The 21785-nt window shown below is 38.3% G+C and overlaps 1 protein-coding gene across 1 annotated transcript in view; it reads left to right on the top strand.

Annotated features, from left to right (window-relative positions):
• The window catches only part of FBN2 (fibrillin 2), a 1183434-nt gene that overhangs the window by 980469 nt on the left and 181180 nt on the right, over positions 1–21785 (top strand). The window contains exons 26-32 of the mRNA XM_086961117.1: positions 4246–4374; positions 9105–9230; positions 10071–10196; positions 10734–10856; positions 12690–12815; positions 19961–20086; positions 21049–21171. Of these exons, the coding sequence (XP_086817243.1) occupies positions 4246–4374; positions 9105–9230; positions 10071–10196; positions 10734–10856; positions 12690–12815; positions 19961–20086; positions 21049–21171 (879 nt within the window). The remainder of the gene's footprint in view (positions 1–4245; positions 4375–9104; positions 9231–10070; positions 10197–10733; positions 10857–12689; positions 12816–19960; positions 20087–21048; positions 21172–21785) is intronic.

Raw genomic sequence — 21785 nt, 5'->3', positions numbered from 1 at the left:
CATCATGGAGGATTCTGGGACATGTAGTTTTCCATTATTCACGGGACTCTACACGGGTGTGCAATCAATCGGCAGAGGGCGGAGTGGGCTTGTAACAACAAGGTAAAAGGAGGCAGGACTTACTTTCAGCTGTTCTCATCATTTCCTGGATGCTTTGGGTGCTGAAGAAGGCTACACGATGCCGAAATTTATTCGCCAATGCCACATCAATAAAGCTTCCAACTGTTTCCCCTTGGGTCTCTGCCCTCTTCTTTTTTCGGAAGGAGTTCTTATCGTCCTATATCGGGCTGTCTCCCGATATAGCAGGGCCCGCCTTGACAGCGGTTGCTTGTTTGGACATTGAATTAGGGGGGCATGACCCGCTCACCCCGTTACAAGCCTACGGTATGCCGGCGATTATTGTAACATGGTTGGCGAGAAAGGGAGCCGGAGGAGGCTTACACCTTCATGAGGCAAGTTTCTGACAAGGGCGCAATATTTTGATTGAAGGGGCTACAAGCAGCAAGTTTGTGCGCACCAGCAGAGCCTCACTGACTGTATTTACCTGCAACATTTACTCTGTGCCTACGGTGGAGAAAGCATCACTTTGATTAAACCGCGATGTCATCAGGGCTGGAGGTGAATTATGGGAGATGAAGTGCAGCAAGAGTGGGACAATTCCTTAATCCACCTGGGACACTGTGCACCCGTGATGGTAAATCCTTTGAGAAAGGCAGAATGCTGAAACGCGTCAGGAGAGTCATGTGATGCTTGTGCCTACGCCAATGAAATAAAAGTGTGTTCGTTAGAAACTGGGCTTGGCGCATTTTTTGTTGGATGTTTATGTTCGGGAAGCGCTGTCCCCCGATATAGCCAGGCCCGCCCTGCAGGGTTGGGGGCCCGCCATGACAGCGGTTTCTTGTTTGGACATTGAATTAGGGGGGCATGACCCGCTCGCCCCGTTACAAGCCTACGTAATGCCGGCTATTATTGTAACATGGTTGGCGAGAAAGGGAGCCGGAGGAGGCTTACACCTTCGTGAGGCAGGTTTCTGACAAGGGCGCAATATTTTGATTGAAGGGGCTACAAGCAGCAAGTTTGTGCGCACCAGCAGAGCCTCACTGACTGTACTAACCTGCAACATTTACTCTGTGACTACGGTGGAGAAAACATCACTTTGATTAAACCGCGATGTCATCAGGGCTGGAGGTGAATTATGGGAGATGAAGTGCAGTAGGAGTGGGACAATTCCTTAATGCACCTGGGACACTGCGCACACGTGATGGTAATCCTTTGAGAAAGGCAAAATGCTGAATCACGTCAGGAAAGTCATGTGATGCATGTGCCTACACCAATGAAATAAGTGTGTTTGTCAGAAACTGGCCATGGCGCATTTTTTGTTGGATATATATATATATATATATATATATATATATATATATATATATATATATATATATATATATATATATATATATATACTCAAAACTCCATTTTGCCGGGGGCCCCCAATCCTGCAGGGCGGGCTCAAAACCAGGAATGGAGATCCTGGAAACTTGCGTTTAGCCACAGAAATAAATGAGCCCAACACCGTCTTCTAGAAAAGCTGACTTTATTCGTCTGCATCACGGGTCAAACGAACACTCATTAGTCCTTACGCATTTTGGCAGTAGTCTCCGCCTTGTTCACAGGTGAGTGCTTTGTAGTCTCCAAGTGGTCATATATATATATATATATGTGTGTGTGTGTGTGTGTGTGACTGGATTCTACATGACAAATTCGTGCAAGACATCTTTCGAGAATGTGGGCACCCTCAAATCGACTTGTTTGCAAACAAAAATAACAAGATATGCCTAGACTGCGCGTCCCGATTATCCTGACCAGGCTTGAAGGGGAATGCCATATTGCTAGACTGGCCAGGGAAATTTCTTTATGCGTTTCCCCAAACTACACTGATTCCTGCAGTGATCAACAAACTCTACGAGTCCAGGACCAGAATGTTCCTCATATCACCCGAATTGCCTCATTAATGGTGGTTCATGGACCTTCTATACCTATCAGAAAGATCACACAAGAAGTTGCCATGCAGACAAGATCTACTGTACAAGCTTGTAAGGGCAGATTTTCCATCCCAACCTGCCCTCTCTGAGCTTCACAGCATGGCTCCTGAATTCCTCCAGTATTGGCATTTAGGCTTCCTATAGGATTGTATGGACATTCTCAGAAAGCCCAAAAGCCCTTCTAAGAGAAAATTCTATGCCTTCCAATGGATACGGTTTAACATGATGTGCCCAAAACGATCATCATTCAATTTTGGCTCAAGAGAATGTGATTTTATCATAAAGCCTCCATTTATCGAAGTCTGGCTGCGAGGTACATCTCGCAGCCATTACCGCTTACAGAAAGTCTCCCACACAGACTGCTCTGCGTGTTCTCTTGAAGCTTATGGGCCTTATTTCCTAGCATATACACAAAGCCTCTTAGCACAGAAAGCAGCTTTTGTAGTTGATATTACTTCAGCACGTGGAGTCTGTGAGATTCACTCTCTACGTGCAAAAGAACGCTATATAGTTTTTCATGCTAATAGGGTTGTCATGAGAACACATCCTAGTTTTCTTCCCAAGGTAGTTTCCGACTTTCACATTACCCAAACTATTTCTCTAACAGTGTTCTTTCCTAATCCCTCCACCCCAGCAGACAGGGCTTAACATTCCTTAAATATAAAACGAGCACTAAAGTTTTCTTAGATAAATCAAAAGATATAAGGCTATCTGACCATCTATTCATGGTCCAATGCGGACAGGCATAGCTTCTTGCAAGTAGACCATCTCTAGATGGATAGTATCCTGTATAGTGTTTTCCTACCAGTTAGCTAACACACACTTACCTGCCAAATCCAAGGCCCAATTTACTGGGGGAAAGGCAGCAACAGCTGCTCTACTGAAAAATTTACAATTTCCAAGATTTGTAAAGCTGCAACATGGAGATCAGTGCACACTTTTACCAGGCTCTACTGTCTAGTCTCAGACAGATACTGAAGTAGGGCATATTTAAGGAATATTTTCGATAATTGTTATAGCTGCTAGTAAAGGTTCTGGATTTGACTGCAGGTGTGGGGGATGGGCTAGCTATTCTATTCAATGCTTATGACTAGTGATGAGGATCCCCTGGAAGAGAAGGATAAGTTGCTTACCTGGAATTATTGTTCTCTGCTAGGGGAATCCTCATCAAAGTCATAAGCAACCCTTCCTCTTCCTCGGACGAATCTTTAATATCCATTGTGCTCTGATTATTCATGTCCCCGTAAAAAAGACCAGACTTAACTGTCACCTATGGGGCATGATGGGATACACGTCATCCTGTGAGTTCTTAAAGGCACATGCTAGTTTTCTCTGTTATGCTTTAAATGCAGTTTTTTTTACCAACAAAGCTGTGGTTAAACTTTATGGTCTCTTTTCCATTTTATGGAAATGTTTAATAATTGTGGTATGTTTTTTAATGAAAACTCAATATGATTTGGGCATTTTTTTGCCTCAACTGTAGGATGCATATATATGTAAATATATACATTCATAGTGTTATATATATGGGCGGGACAATTCACTGCTTATGACTTTGATGAGGATTCCCTTGAAGAGAACTAGGATTAAAGGTAACAAATGTATCCTTATTTAAAATCTACTCGTAAAACTTTCCAATATTGTCAATTGGCCTCGTGGGAACATGGCAGTGGATGCAATGTACACAAATGAGAAATTAAAGTGGTCATCACGATGCAGATCATGCAATAATGTTAGCGCATGTGAAAAAGGTGGTATGGTTCTGCTAGGTATTTTAAGTTATTTCTAGTGCATAAGTCAATAAGACTACCTTTTGAGTGGTTGCATCTGCTGTAGCACTCTGTTCACAGCCAGCGGGCACAAATTCTGGCAAGGTGTGTTAAGCACGTTGCACTGAAGGCAATAAAATCATGTTCTATACAGTGCTGCCAATCTACATAAGTGGGGTAGCAAGTGATGTATAAACACGTTCATAGTGTCATTGCTGTATAGTTGTGTTGCAGTAGTATTGGGTTATATGTATGTATATGCTTCCCTTTCCAGCACTGTGGTAATTCAATCTTGAAAATAAAGCTCACTGTAAGGTACATTGATATGGTATTTTCTTCTGTTCTTTCGATACTTTCAGTGGTACATTTGTGATGCAATGCCTGTGCACTGAGTACATCGAGCTCTATGTGACTTGTATTTCTCTTTATTGATGTAGACATTGATGAATGCCGTATTTCACCTGACCTCTGCGGGAGTGGTACTTGCGTCAATACCCCGGGCAGCTTCGAATGTGAGTGCTTCGAGGGCTATGAGAGTGGCTTCATGATGATGAAGAACTGTATGGGTAAGTGCCTTTGGTTACTATGTGCACCTCAAAGTAAAAATATATGACATAAGGCACCTATGAGACTTTTCTTGTTTTTCATAAGGCCTATGCTTTGGCACACATTAGGATCACTGGACGTTGATGTTTGCCCAATTAAACTTGTTCTTGCCAGTGACTAGTGGTCGTGGCAATTGAAATGTCTGGAGTAATATTATAAAAAGCTGGTAAATTATTTTGTAGAAGAGAGAAGGAAAGCACTGTGACAGTCAAAACCATATTAAAAAGCAAGATTCACTAAATACCTGCAGAGCACAATCACCTGCATTTGACTCTGGGTCGTTTCTACTTTGGGACGACTAGAGCGCAGTTGTTCTGCATCAATACTGGCTGAAGAATAGTTATCCAAACACAGAGCATCAGCTAAAATGTCTGTGCCTTTCAATGTGTCCCTTCTCAGGACCGGCTCTACAGTTGCATTACTTATTCAGTTATCATCCTTACATGGCCTCTAAAGATAGGTCTCCCACATGAAGGACAAGAAATAGTCAAACATATTTACAACAGAATACTCTTCAGTAAAGCAAGACCTCTGTTTTATGAATCCAAATAACCACAGCAATAACACTTTACATATTTAGCATGTGAGGTTTATTATTTAAATAAATTATTAAGTGTGAGAAAATAGAGAATAGTGGTGTTTAGGGGACTCATAGGTGAAGTTATGTAAAATGGTAGCAATGACGGCTTAACAAAAGTTTATGGTGCAACACGGTATCTTACATTAACTGAAAAGATACATTTGCTACCATGCAGACATTCACTTTGCAATGATTTTCATTGATGGGTGTCCTAGAGGTAGGGCTAGCACAGGGTAGGGGGCAGCCAGCATGATGGCACTGTGCACGCGACAGAGCACCAGCAGAGCCGTACGGCAAGTGGCACACACGCATCTCATACGTTTGAAATGCAATGCACAGGCCTCAGAAGACTGCATTCAGGCAAAGAGGGGTCCTCATAGAAGTACATGCCACTGAACCGAGGCCTCAAAGCATTCTATACCTTGGAAAGAGGGGTGAGGTGTGGAAAACAACTGAGGATTTGACTCTCAAGCAAGAGCAAGGATGACAGGAAGCTTGAGATATGGATGTGGTCCCAAGAGAAATGTGTCCTTGAGGGAGGTCAACATAAGGAAGGTAACTGTGAAGGAGAGGGAAGACCATTATGTATTCATAATAAGGACTTTGGCCCTGGGATATCTAGGAATATCACTCCAAGTAATGGGGCAACCCAGAGGAAGGAATGCGACCCTGAGGATGGGAGGGGGATCATAAGGAAAGGAGGTGACGTTAAGGAATGGGGTAAGAGTGACCGATATTTGAACAGCTTTTTCCTGGGGGTGCAAAATAGCTGAAAAGTTGGAAATTGTATCAAGGAGACAGGTGTGAACTGTTTCAATTTCTGAAGGTACCCTCTGGTGAAAATCAGAATCTTGTATCCAAGAATTATACATAAACCTGGTACTGGTAATTCTGGGTGTATAAATAATTCATCTGTAGTCCTGGACACCTAAGAATAAAGGCTAATGTGGTGTCTTCATAATAAAATTATGAATATGGGTGCATTCTCATATTCAAGAACCTGTAGGTGGAGCAAAAGTCTCTTACCATGCTCGGACAAGAAGTGCACCATTAGTAGAAGAATCAAAGGAGAGTCATCTAGAAAATCGCATCAGATCCCAGTCCCATGCTCAGCAAATGAAAAACAACACATGCACAGGGCGCCACTCACTGCCCATCTCTCCTCTTCACAGGCAATTGCAAAAAAATACATGGCATCCTGCCAGCTTCCCACACCACCCTCATTTTTCAATTTCCTCTCCCAAATATTCAAATATAAAGTTCCTGGTGTTCTGCGTCCCACCCGCATCACCCTTGGCATGACCCTCTCCTCCATTCCTCAAATATAAATAAAACACCTGGTGTTCAGCCACAACCACTCTCTTCTTCCCACCCACCCCCCCAAAAAATGAAAAAAGTAATACATGGTGTGCTACAGCCATCCCTCACTATCCACAATGCCTCATTGTCCTCTGTGCTTATCAGCAGCGGCTACCTCAGAGCTGCATCAGCATTGTCTGTTAGTCCCCTGCTAGCCACAGAGTCAAGATGCATGAAGCAGATGGTGGTTGGCAGTGGCAGAGCACCACCCATGCCCCCCTGCCTCCCTTGGATCTGCAGAGACCTGAGAGAAGTAGGAGAAACCATGTGAGACTGCAGACCATCAGGCACCATTGTGCCTCTTTGCTTTGCTAGCTGAAGTCTCAGGGGAGGCCAGGGAACACTGAGTCTGTAAGCGATTCCCATGGTGAGTTAGCAGAAAATAACACAACTCTTTCCACTGCTGTCATGTAGCAGCAATGACTACCCATATTTAGAATATGGGGCGTATTATACTTTGGGTGCATTGTACCTATTTGTGCCACATTACACCTTTAACTAGGTAGTCCAATCCCAAACAGGAACACTTTACCATATTGCATATAATGTGCTGACTTCAGGGCAGCCGCAAACGCATGCCTACCCTGGAACAGCATGTTAGTGAAAGGTGGAGCCGCTGTTTGGAGTATGCTCTCTATCTTTCACAGTGTACGTGGCACCCAGCCAAGACATGTGGGGGGAACAGAGATCCCTTTGCAAGTGGGTACAGTGGCTGACTGCACCCATCTGCAGGGTATTGCCTAGGGGGAACAACAGGACCCCATTTTCCCTATTTCAAGGAACATCCTGAGGGGTGCAGTGACTGTGCACCACCTCTGCGCATAACACAGTCAGGGCACCTCCTAATGGCCTCTGTGCCTGCATCCATAGTTCAATTATTTTTTTTTAGGTTTAAAAAAAAATATTCAATGCAGTATTATAATGCAACAAGCTTTTTTGCACTGCATACATTAAGAGAGATTGAGTCATCATTTTTAAACCAAAAAAATTAAAACATTTGGTATTAACTAGTTGGGTTCATCTTGTTGAAATCCAACTTGGAAGGGGTACAGGAAAGAGGAATATGCGAGCGGAAACATAACTGTGTCTGCATCCTTAGTATGACACGAGTACAGGCAAAGTATTTCACTCATTTGCATGGAGCGATTCCTACAAGCAGATGAATGAACACCCCCTTAAGATAGTTCTGGTGATGTATGAATTACAGAAGTGTCCACACAAAAGTCTGCAGCAACAACTATAATAGTAAAGAGCCTTGGGGGGGCTCAGAAAGTGGATGCTCACTATTTGCGCTGCCTGGGCTAATAACTAATACAGCCCTAGTTACTCCATATGTAACATATGTGGGTTGTGATAAATAATAGGCGCTTGAAGAAGGGGTGCTAAAACAGAAAGCCATGCTATAGCTCACAAGGTGAATGAGCAATAGAGATGTCTTTAAATTTTATTTTTATCTGGTAACATTTACTGTACTTCAAAGAAAGAGGTCAAATGACAGGCAATACATTCTGGCAAATGGCTATTTATTCTTTTAAACATGGAGTTTATGTGTTTTTCTTTAGGAGCAAAGCAAGATGATTTTGTAAACTGAACTATTTGGCAATCTTGCAAGGGTACAATAAATGACTTCATTTATTCTAATACATAAAAAAATGTTAATACTTGTAAATGAACTTTTCAAATGTTTTCGCCTATATCAGCAGTTGTGATGAAAACAATGATTTCAGTAGGATCAAAATAAATCAAGATATATTTCCTGAAACCTGATTTCCATGCATTATCACTGGTGCTCTCTTAGTTAAAAACTGTGGGGCATATTATCAAGAACAGGCGATAAAATTACCGCCGCTTTATCAGCAGGAAACTGCCGCTAAAGCTTCGATAATGGGCTTGATAATATGTCCTTGTGAATTCCCATAGCAGCCCAGGTTCTGATGTTAATCTGGGCTGCTATGGGAATTCACAAGGGCATATTATCAAGCCCATTATCGCCGCTTTAGCGGCAGTTTCCTGTCGATAAAGCAGCGATAACTTTATTGCCTGTTCTTGATAATATGCCCCTGTATGAGCAAATTTAGTGGCCATTTCAATGGAAAGTGTGCGCTACCCCACCCTGCTTTAGTAATATATTTCAGACTGTGCTCACCAAAAATCCTCACCTGCAACATACTACACCCTTACCACTGTCCTGCCGAATACATTTTCTACACTTGTTTTGTACATGACACTTGGAATTTTCACAACCCCTACGACTTTAGTTATGTAACATTGACGAAATCACCCCCTCTCTGAAATCTGTTCCAGCACTACTGACAGTACTTCACACAGTTAATTCACTCAAGTCTCCTAGCACCAAATTATCGCAATAATAAAGTGCTATTAAGTTTGAGCAATAACTTAAATCTTTCCATGGATTGCCTTTGTGGTTCGTAGTATGATAGCTCACAGAGTTTACCTGCACTCTGCGGAGACATGTTAAACTTGAAACTCACATGTGAGACTCCTGCGTTGTTTTTTCTACTGTTCATTATTCTCACATCCAGAAAGCTAGTGACATTAAGGACAAAAGTAGCACCTGTTATTTATGGTGATATTTATGGTGATACAGAGCTGGACAGTCTGACTATACTTTATATATACTCTGAATACTGCAGTGCCTTACATCACTTTACTAATACCTGAAATGACAGAAAATGTAAGATCCATACTAATTTCTATTATCAACTGATTACATTTTTTCTACGTTTCCAGATATTGACGAGTGTGAACGGAACCCGTTGCTCTGCAGGGGTGGAGAATGCTTGAACACAGAAGGAAGCTTTCAGTGCGAGTGCCCACCCGGACATGAGCTGTCAACTTCAGGAGATGCTTGCATTGGTGAGTCTCAATGACACTGCATTGGATTTAATTGAAATATTTGACTTATGAATGGCACCAGGAAGATTACACAGAACTTAGATTTTTTCTTTTAGAGTTCTATCACTTCAAATTTCAGAAGTATCACTCTTTAAGAAAAATGAAAATGTTAGACTACAAATCCATGAAGATGCACATACTCACTGGCAGGAACCATCTAGTCTTCTCATTCATCAGTCTCCTTGAAATTATAAACTGGTTTTGTATTTTCTCCAATATTTAGATTACTAAACAAGTTAATAGGTGGAAATGTATTCTACCCAATTGCTGATTGAAGGCAAGACGTGAAATCCATCCTTACTGTCTATACGGCAATGTTAATTCTATAACCCTGAGTTAACGATACCGGAGGTCCCATAAGAGGGATTCTGAGTTCAACGCTGACACTCCCCTGAGAAATGAGCAATTAGCTTGGAGAAATTCTGTTTAGATTCCTTTATAGTTCCTCATTCCCCCCTATTGTTTTACAAGGATATGTCAACTGCTTTCAGGAGGAGAAGTCTACAGGTGCAAATAACCAGATCTGCTGTAATCTCATGGATCTCACAATTCTTATGTGGCAAGTAACTTCTGTCAGCTACACCCTTAAGAATTAAGTGTCTACTCTTAACAATGGTGACATTCTTTATGAGTGTGACAATGTGCATGCATGTGATTGTGACACAAAAACAGCCTTTGCATATGTGGAGACAGGAAAAATTGTCTTGCATGCTGTAATGAAAACAGACAAAGAAGGCCTACTTTATTACTTGTGGACCTCTCCTAAGCTGTCTTTTTACATGTGTCTTGTTTCCTTCACAGATATCAATGAATGTTCCTTGAGTGATAATCTCTGCCGGAATGGAAAGTGTGTGAACATGATTGGAACCTACCAGTGTTCCTGTAACTCGGGGTACCAGGCCACACCAGACAGACAGGGTTGTATTGGTAGGTATTTCTTTGTTCCACACTCAAAATCTGTTCACAAAAGGTAACTTCAGGTGACATGGAAACTAATGATCCCTGATGTCCTGTTCTACTCATCTTCATAAGCATATGAGTAAACATACCAGTAGTTTTAAAACTCAAATGAAGATAAAAGATCTGGTCTAGATTATTTTGGAATTAGTATAAACGACAAGTGATTTATGCTTTGACAGATGTTTATCATGAATCAGAAACACTATTTCACTTTGACTTGTTGCAGAAACATATTGAAATATAAAAACGACTCCATTGTTTGCGAAGTTAGAAATTAGCTTTGACACAATGCAGAACACACCAAGCTGCATGGCAGAATAACCCTTTCTAATGTAATTCTTCTCATTCCTGCCCTTCAGCGCATTCTGTAATACCATTAGTGCAGTCTGTTCATGGACAATATTTAGGACTGTGGCCAAAGACAGAAAACCCAGATCAGATGCCCAGCATCTGATTAAACAAAGAAGTTACACAAGGTGAACTCAAAGTGTCTTTTACTTTCAGATATTGATGAGTGCAGCATAATGAATGGAGGCTGTGACAACGAATGTTCCAACTCAGAAGGAAGCTATGAATGTAGCTGCATTGAGGGATATGCACTGATGCCAGATATGAGGACATGTTCAGGTGAGATCTTAATAAACTAATATCAGTAATAAAATTAATGATTTTTTTCAGCATGTCTTTCTTTATTTGGGTCTTTGTGAAGTCTATAAACCATATATGCCAACTTATTACTGGCAGAATACTTTGTTGGAAAAGGTACAAAGACCAAGATATACATTAATGATGATGTAAAGTGTGAACTGAGCTAGATAATCAGTGGTGGAAGTGATGTGCATGCACAATCCTTGCATGGAGATGTGGGATAATCTGGATAGATGGAAAAGCGTTAATTGGGTCAAAGAGGAGTAAGACAGTCTTGGGTTTATGACTATGTCATTGCTAAGTGCATTAGGTAGCAGTGTGATTTCAAATTTATGATAGCAACCTCAACCCTTGACCTGATACAAATTGTCCACAGGCCATTTGGAGGAGGTTTCTTGAGACCTCCCTAAATCAAGTCAGTTTATGTCTCAGGCAAAGATGTGATTGTTCCAGTTAGTGGTTGATCTTAGATTTATGATTTGGATATTTGGCCAGATAGCATTGGTTAGGCCTCTTGGGGTACGCCAAGAAAGAAATTGTGGATCAGGCCCAATGGGCTTAGATGTACTGTTGCAAATCCAGTTATTCGCTAAATAACATGATTTACAACTTTTAGGTAGCTTTTTACTATATACTAAACCCAATTAGCTAGTCGGAAAACGATTAACTAATCCCAAAATCGTTTCGAAATGCTGAATGAATCACAATTTGGAAAAGGCATGTTTAGAGCGTCCCTACCAAGCTGTGATTTGCAATGGAATGTAGGAATGGTTTGCAACAGCAGTTTGGATTGCAAACCATTGAAAAGTTACTAACTCTTGAAAGGAGGTGGTAACCCATTCACAAAAGAGAAGAGACTCCTCCACCTTGTGAATGATAAACAAAAGTTTGATGGGGTGTGGGCAGTGGTCTAGTGGAACACTGCCAACTCGCAAACCATTTTTTTTTAAAGTAAACATTTTTATCTAAACACAGTCCTGTTTCCTATAAGGAAAATGGACTGTATTGAAAACTTTTGTTTTTTTTATGTAATCACTGAACATAGTAGGCCACCAACCTCGCTATGGCATCCAACTGAAGTAAGTTACAATTTGTGATTTAACCCATTAGGTTCATGAAGCAGGTTGGATTTTCCCCCACTCCAAATTGTGATTTTGCAAAACAAGATAACAATTTATTGGTCAGTCCCAAAATGTCAGTGGATTTGCAAAATGTCAACGTGCAATTCACAACCACTTTTTTGAAAATCCCATATTAGTGCATCTGGCACAATGTTCGGAAATTAATTCTTCTTCAACGTGAGCCAGTGAAGTGAATTGAGGGCAGGGGTGATTATGTTGCATAAACTTATCCTTCAAGGACAAACCATAATCTTTTGCATTTATCAACAAATAGCACATCACTTTCTCCTATTAAGGTGCTACATAGTCCTTGCACTGGTGCTGGAACTGCACTTGTCTGACTAGATTTTGTTAATGCTCTTGTGATCCAGAGGTAGTCTCTTCTTTGAGTTTTTTTTCTCCTTTGCTTCCTTTTGTTGAGAAATGTATTCCTGTATTTTCCCTTTAGATAAAGTGAAGCCTGTCAAATGGTATATAGTACACACACACACATATATATATATATATATATGAGGCTTTTACATAGATGTCATCTTAAAAGGATGAACCTAAAAAGAGCATTCCAGAATGCATAAAAAAACCTCATTGTCTATTACGATTTTCCCTAAAACAAACTCTTGGATTTCAGAGCTGTAGCCCATGTAAGAATCTTTTTATGTGTGCGTTTTGACTGTGGCACTAATTCTTACAGATATTGATGAGTGTGAGGACAGCCCTGAAATATGTGATGGCGGTCAATGCACCAACATTCCTGGGGAATATCGCTGTCTCTGCTACGATGGATTTATGTCTTCCATTGACATGAAAACATGCATTGGTGAGTGCTGAAAATTGAAACTTTTTATATTTTATTTAAATATGTTTATTGACTATTGGGTATTTAACAACAAACAAACCTAGATTTAACCCCTTGCATGCTGCCGCGATTCTGCACCTGTGCGGCACATTCCGATCGCGGGTGCGGTCATGACGGCCCCCAGCCGTCATCAGCACACGAGCACTGTAGTGCATGATGGATGGGGGCCGTCATCAGCATGCAAGGGGTTAAGGAGCAGTCTTTTTAACCCCATGCATGCTAATGACAAGGTGAACTCATCATGATGCACTGGTTGACCTGTGCTGATGACAAGGTCAACTCGTCATGTATAATGGGAAAATGAGAGAGCCAGCGCAGGACGGGAAAACCCCTTAGCATCCAAGGTGTTAAAGACTAGTCCTTCACAGCAGAAATTTCAACAAGATACTCAGTAAACAGAAATTTATAGTGTGTGCTCTAGTTAAAACCGAATTACAAAAAACAGGATTTGTACTGTACTAGGCAATAAACTGGACAGTTGTAGTTTTAACTTGCATTATTTTCAATACAAATTTACAGTTTCACTTACAGAATGATAATATGATTTACCCAGAATCACACATTGTCTTTTGCCTAAGCCAATACAGAAGCCAGGGTGTCTGGGTTCCATAGTCACCATCTTAGTCACAAGCCATCATCTCCTCCCAGTAATCACAATGCTTCTAAAATATATTAAAAGGTTCATGCACTGTACGTGTTTATATGTTACCTGCTTATAATTAATAAGCATCCTCTTGAACATTAATGATGGCTTCTGAATTATGAGTTTTGGCACTGACATTTGCAGTGATGCTAGCCAAGCAATGTTGGGTTCTCAATATCCTCAGAACACAGGTCCCATAGGTCTCAATGGTGAACTTAAGTATATGCTCACCTTCGCCGCTTAAAACGTCATTCCACTGTTTTAATTTCTTTTACATTTATATTGAGGAGGCTATGTATAACCTTGTAGTGGGAGACTTTGGACAGATATTAAATGAATGCATGTGAAGCACATGCCACTTGAAAAACTGTTAAAATTTCATTTCTTTCCACTTCACCATCTTGTATATTGGTGCGAATACTATCCCCCAGGAAATTAATAATTATCACGAGTCCTATGCCTACGAATGACTGTATCCTCCTCATGTAATTTCCCAGCAGCTTCACCAAGATGTTAATGATATAAGGACTTGGATTACTTTAAGTCCACATAATTGAAGAGAGTTATCCCAAATACATAGTTGATGATAATTTGTACATGCACAGAATCTCAAGTTGTTTCACCCCTTCACATAAATAAATCCAACCAGGATGACATTATTGGCACAACTAGCAATGAAGTATAGAGAATATAAAATATGTTCTGCACCTAGTCCCATACAGTCCATTTCTTTAATAACACGATGATCTGAATTTTTTATGATATAATCAAACATGTGCTCATATGTTGTATATTTCGAACTTCTTAATCAAAATCCCCAAAGAGTTATTTCTAGAGGCCGGCACTGCTTGGTCATATTAATACATGTGACTGATTATGCAGAACATTACTGGGTCAACGGGACAATCATGTCAACAGCATCAGTTTGCATTTTACTAAATGTAAGGCAGATTTTTGTCAATTCAATTCATAGATTCATTCTTCATAATCATAGACATGTATGCCTGATCCCCTGATGTTGAACTTCAAGCTGCACCTTCACCTACGTTTGAAAAAATGTAATAAAATAGGGTTATGTGACAAAAATATCATGTACAAAATGATTGTGACGCAATATTAAGTCAAATATATCATCAACTAAAATATCGGCTTTGTATGTAATATGTCAAAAATATCGTGCAATAGAACCTCATCAAAAAAGAGAACTATTTGGAAATATGCACACACACTCACACACACATATATATTTATATAATTATTTGTAATTTATTTAAAATAGTAAACAAAAAAATGTTCAATTATAAATAGTTGTAAATATTAATGTACATTATATATATGTTAAAACATATAAAGACAATATTTTAACAATGTATAGCAGTTACATAAAAATATCAATAATAATTAAGAAATTACATTTAACATATACTTATCAAAACCACATAGCATATTTAAGTGAAAGATTGTATTACAAAACTAAAAAATACAATTGAAATAAACACTAAATTTTATTTTAATTTAAACATTAAAACAAATAAGAAAATAACACTAAATAGCAGCAATACAAAATATACAAAACAATTTGTAGTGATTTGGTTTATTATTCCCTATCCAACATAAGCAACAGCAGGGAGAGTGCTGGACTTTAGAGGGGTTAGATTTTTCATTCTCACTCCAACTTGAGCAACGGTAGGGGGAGGTAAGGTCTGTTGAGGGGTTAAAGGTACTATTCCCACTTTCCCACTCCAATCTAAACAACAGTAGGGAAAGTGTTGGACATTGGAGGAGTTTCAGTTACTATTTCTACTCCAACGTAAGGGAAAGCAGGAAAGTGCTGCCCTTTGCTTAGATTGACTATTCCAACTCCAATCTTAGAAACAGTAGGGAAAGTGTTGGAGATTGAAGTGGGGGATTTAAATTGTATCATTCCAACATAAGCAAAAAGAGGGAAAGTGTTGGGGCGATTAGATTGACTATTTAGAATCCAATCTAAGTAAGAGTAGGGAAAGTGTTGGACTTTGGAGAATTTAGATTAATTATTCCCATTCCAATCTAAATAGCATTAGAGAAAGTGTTGGACTTTGGAAGGGTTAGATGTACTATTCCCAATCCCACATAAGAAAAAGCAGGGAAAATTTTGGAATTTTGGAGGGGCTAGGTTTACTATTCCCAACTAATCTTAGCAATAGTAGGTAAAATGTTTTACTCTGCAGGGGTTAGATATACCATTCCGTTTCCTAAACTTTAAAAGGAATCATTCAGATGTATAACTAAACAAAACTATTTAAACATGTTCAAACTAAAAAAAATGTTCATTATAAATAACCCGCAAGAATCATATTTCATATTAAAAAATTAATGAAAGAAATATAAAACAAGTTAAATTATTTAAAATAAATGCATTTCCCTCTCTACTAAAAATACATGCACTTCCATCTGTATTACCCAAACGAAAGCCATCAACAAAAAAGAAATTACATTTATAAATAAAACATTATTAGCATTAAATTGATCATTAAATTAAACAAATACAATTAAAACAATCACATACAAAACTTTTCAAAATATTGTTAGTAAATAAACTGATCAATTAATTAACAATAAATACTATAACAGTTATTTAATTTAATAATGTATGTAATCATCAACTAGTATACTAAAAGAGTTTTTTTAAGAATAAAAAAATTAACGTTTTCAATAAAATTCCACCCTAATATCCTACAAACCTTATAACCAGTAACTAAATTTAAAATTGCTAAGTAAATTTAAAGACATTTAAATACACGTTGAAAATTACAAACTATACTGAAATAATTAAAATAACTATTAATCCGTTAAGCAATTTCCATAATAATTTAGCAATGAATTTACTTTAAAAAAACAAACTCTAATGTATATTTTAAATAATGTCCTACCCTAAACCCTAACAAGCCCAACAGTGCACTACTAACATAAAAAGTACTAAATACATTTAAATTTTTTAAATTATGTGTTAAAGAAGGCAAACTGTACTAAGGTAAATAAAATAATTACATAATTACTAATTATTAAAATCCAGATAAAAACTAATTACAAATATAAGATGCTAGTTTATATTTAAATCACTTTTCATCCTAATTCCCTACTAACACAAAATCCACTAATAAATTGTGAATACAACGTATATCATAATACCAAAAGCTAAAAATGTATATTAACGAATAGATATTAAATTAATAAAATAAATATTTAATGAAACTATATTAAAGTCAACAACATGATATAACTATGTTTAAAAACTATGTTATATACCTGAAAACAATATTCTTACCTTCTCGTATTCTGCCCATGATATTTTTGATATAGAGTTCTTCTTTCATTATAGTTTTGCCATAATATTTTGCCATTTATCGAATTCGAAGGCAATTTCACCCCAAGGTGAGGGAAAATATATATTTTTTAAAGTAATTTTGCCTGCCTTCTATGTCCAGGATGTACTAAGTAATGGCCGTTCTGCTCACAGATTGCAACCTCACTGTACATCTGTATTTTGTAGCAAAGGCCTTATCGAAACTACTTTTAATCCATGAGGCCTAGAGTGCTTGGTAGACTAATTTTAGGAACTAGATAGACATCGAGCCATGCAGCCTAATAATAACAGCTTTAACATCAGGATATTACACCAACCGTACAAGATGGAACCATAACTGCTCTGGATATAACAAGCCTCATGTCCACCCAATTGTCAACCCTGCACCTGGCTGTCAGTTGTACGTGCACTGATAAACCAGGAACGTGTTTAAAGCAGAGAAATGGAAATGTGACTGTTTTATTTGCCCCTGTTTATGTCTGCACTCAGCCCATGTCTGGGATTCAGTTTTACCCTTGGGCCCTTAGAGCTGATCAAGTCCAACTGTGCCACTTTTTTGTGCTTTTGTATGAGAAGTCGTGATCTGCACAGAGAGAAACATTCTTTTTTTTGTTAAATCATTTTTATTGAGAGAATGACCACAGAATGAAAACATTACATAACTGGGAAAAGATGTAAAAAAGGGATAAGTAAAAACTACTAAAATACATTTAAAATAAATAAAATACATAATCACAATTGCAACTGAATAGAGCTATACATGGTGAAGAGTAGGAATGTTATACCATCATAATATCATAATAAAAGCGTGATGTTCCATAAGAGAAAAAGTTGTATCATTTGTATATTTTGTGAAAGAAAAGAGAGAAAAACAAGAAAAGGGGAGAAGAGAGGAAGAAAATAGGAAAGAATGGAGAGATATGAAAAGAAAAGACATGAAAGGAAAGAAGAGTTAATATTATGAGAAAGATGAGTGTGAGGACCGGAATGTAGTAAAAGGTAACCATAATAAATCGAACGTAATCTTTTGATAAATAGAAGAGTGGGAGACAGAGGCAATTCTATGCTCATCACAGAGAAAATTCCACCAAAGCATAAAAAATAATTTAGAATTGTCTTTCCAACATGTTAATATAACTTTAAATGCAACAGCAATAAAAAGGTAAAAAAAATAGTTTTTGACGGGATTTGGTGAAAATCAGCAGATATAGTACTTAAAAAGATATTATGAATAGCAAATGGAACATCACAGAAAAAAAATCAAGCGACATTTCAACCAAATAGCTTTCCAAATGTTATGAACCTTAGGACAGTAATAAAGCAAGTGCATGAATGATCCTTCAGAGGAAAGACATGACCAACATAACAGTAAAATAGAGTGGTCAATTTTATGAAGAAAGAGATGAGTAATAACAACTCTAATTAAAAATAAAATATAGTGATTGTGTAATGTTGGCAGCTTTGGAAGTTTTGCAAATCTTTTGCCACAAACGATCCCATTGGTGAATAGACAGCAGTTGAGATAAGTCTTGTTCCCAAGCTAATTCAATAGGGGATTTACTTCGAGAACGATATTTTTGAAGATAAGGTTTAGTATATAAAAGAAGTGCTGGGAAATAAATCATGAGGAACGTGAAATAATGGTGTACTAGGGGTTAACGAAATAGGAATAGGGTTGGAGTAACATTTTTGTAAACAGGTTTGGATAACAGGAGACAATTTATTATATTGCTGAAGACTACATTTCTCTTAGAGTTGGAGGAAAGGCATGGTAGAATTATTAAGTATCAATTGATGCACGTAGAAAATGCCCTTTTTCCCTCCAGTGCCTGTAGTAAACAGATTTGTGACGAAATTTGATGTGCTTATTAAACCATATGGAAGAGGATAGAAAGGATTCATAAAGGTCAAAACCTTTGAAAAATAGTGTATGTAATAAATGGAGAGAGTATTTTAATATAAGGTATCTGGAAATGAAAGTACAGTTGGTCATAAACATTATATCCTGCAAAGAAAAGTCATGTAACAATGATCGTTCAACAACAACCCATGTTGGTATAGGTAGATCTAGATCATCTTTGGATATGGCGTAAAATTGATGAATCAAAAAAGTACTGTGATACAGTTTAAAATCGGGAAAGCGCACCCCCCCTCTGATTTAGGACAAGTTAATATAGATAGGGTGATACAAGATTGTTTATTATTCCATAAAAATTTGGTACAAATAGAGTTAATCTGGGAAAAATAATAAATAGGAATTTTAAAAGGTAACATTTAGAGCATGAAAAGCACCTGGGGAACAATCATCATTTTAATCGTATCTAGTCTGCCCCACCAAGATAAAAATAATGGGGACCAGGAAGATAGCAAATTAGTGATTTTGAATTTTATGCAGAGAAATATTGGCTAAAGTATCATTATATTTGAGGAAAGCCATGTTCCTAAGTATTTAATCTTTTGGTGGCACAAGGTGAAATTGGTTGTATCAAACATGTATCGATAACATGATGAATTTGAAGGTAAAATCTCAGTTTTAGAAAAATTAAGTTTATAACCAGAGACCTTGGAAAATAAAGCAATCTCTTGTAAAAAAAAAAGGGGGAAGGGATTTGCAGGGATTCGACATCGAAAATAGGGATATCATCTGCATAAGAAGATAATTTAATTTGACGGGAATCAAAATTAAAGCCAGGAATATTAGGATTATGTCTAATATGTTCAAGAAAGGGTTCCAGACAAAGGAGAAAAAGCAATGGAGAGAGAGGACAACCCTGATGGGTACCTCGTTGCAGATGGAAATATGAGGGAAAAAGACCAGAGAGAAACATTCTGAGGGCACAGTCCGTGACCTTGGGAAGCATTGTGACCTAATGTGCGTGGCATTGCAGCCGGTCTATCACCGCAAGCATTATCTTTCGCCTGTGTGGTACACTCAGCAGTACAATGAAAACAAGCATATGCAGTAATGCAAAGAGTGCACAGTTGAAATACATTGTTAGAAATATGGGGCCAGCTGTGAGACGGAGGGCAATATTTGCATTTTATCAGAGGGAAGCCGAGGGTGGTGCCCACTTGCTATTCTGCCTCAGGCAGTAACTGCCCCATGTGTTCTTACAGATGTGAACGAGTGTGATTTGAACCCGAATATCTGCATGTTTGGAGAGTGTGAAAACACCAAAGGCTCCTTCATCTGCCACTGCCAGACCGGATATTCGGTCAAAAAGGGGACCACAGGATGCACAGGTATGTCGGTGATGTGTTGCATATTATTTTATCCTCCTTTGCGCTGCTCCCTGTTTAGGACATTTCATAGATACCTTTGTCGATCTGGTTCAGACGTTTACTAGTAATTATTTTACAATATCTCTTTATCTAATCACTTCTACCCTCTTTTCCCCCATTGATGCTTTGTTAACACAATCAATTCTAGTGCATGGTTGTATTTTTAATCCAGTCCATTCCATTAATAGCCTGGATTTGTGCAACTTTGAGGAATTTCCAGTCAGTTATATTTTCGCCCCCAAAAATCTGAATTTACAGTAGAATCGTTTTGCTAAATATCATACAAGTACAAAAAACGAACAATGGGCTTGAAGCTGATTGGCAGTCTTCTATAATCACTGACATGATGGAAGCCTTATCTTTGGACAAAATGTAACTATTTATCTACAGAACCTACCTTCGAACCATATAGAAGAGTCTATCAAAGTGATGCATAACATCCGTTGTACAAGATACACAAACAAAAGCAAAGAGTGAAAAAGTTTTTAAAATGTTTGTGTATAGAGATACCTTTTAGATAGATAGATGGATAGATAGATAGAGGATGGATGGATGGATAGAAAGATAGATGGATGGATGAATGGATGGATGGATAGAGGATGGATGGATGGATAGAAAGATGGACGGATAGATAGAACATATATATTATGGTATTCATAATTAAGCAACTCTTAGATCACATACATCAATGTTTCTACACTGTTTTATAATATACTATTCTGAGAGACTCTACACATGAAAACTTCTTAAAGATGTTCTTTAGGGCAACACCTATTCATACAGTAATTACTCTGCATTTCTAGTTGTTGTTTTTTTATTGCCTCAAGTTATCACAACTTATGTTTAGGCACGATTTTCACCTTACCCTAGTTGATCTTCCAAAGACTCATTTTTGTAATTTGTTTTCTTTTCTGATTCAACAGATGTGGACGAGTGCGAGATTGACGCCCACAATTGCAATGCGCATGCATCTTGCTTTAATATCCCGGGAAGCTTCAAGTGCAGCTGCAGAGAAGGCTGGGTTGGCAATGGCATCAAATGCATTGGTGAGCGCAATGAATCACTTCCTTTTGTAATGTGCTGAATCACTGTCTGGGTTTAGGAAATGACAAATTGAAACTTTCCTTTGGTTAAGACAACTTAGTTTTGCAAAGAAATTGAGTTGCTGTGGTTAAGACTATCTGCATTAAAGTGTATACGAAGTAATTTGAGATGTTCTAAAGTTTCTCTTGGGCAAAATATGCAAAGTAAAAAACCTTCTGCTAAGAACAACTTGTTAAAGTGTGCCCAGCCATTCCAGAGTTAGGTAGTCTGTGCATAGAAGAAAAGGCAGTTAATTATATTGTTAACGTATTTTGGAGATTTTAGACAGATGTTGACTTTGAAAGGCTAGTCATATGAAGTTAGAGTGACTCAAATACAATGTGTCTCCAGGCTACACCCTTAAGCACCTCGACCGCCAATCGGGGAGAGGCGGGGGCTTAGCTATTATATATAGGGACACCTTTAAGTGTCGGGTCACTTCTAATTCCTTGCTGACCTGTGAGAGCTTACACTTTGCACTTGATCTCTCCCCTACCATCACTTTTTCTGGTATTCTACTCTATCGACCACCAGGCTCCCTCAACAATTTTATCACTCAAATTACTGATCTCACCGC

The sequence above is a fragment of the Lissotriton vulgaris genome, chromosome 3_1 (assembly GCF_964263255.1).
Source record: "Lissotriton vulgaris chromosome 3_1, aLisVul1.2, whole genome shotgun sequence".
Taxonomy (NCBI): domain Eukaryota; kingdom Metazoa; phylum Chordata; class Amphibia; order Caudata; family Salamandridae; genus Lissotriton; species Lissotriton vulgaris.
The sequence above is the reverse complement of the archived record's forward strand: the minus strand, read 5'-3'. Positions and strand labels throughout refer to the sequence as shown.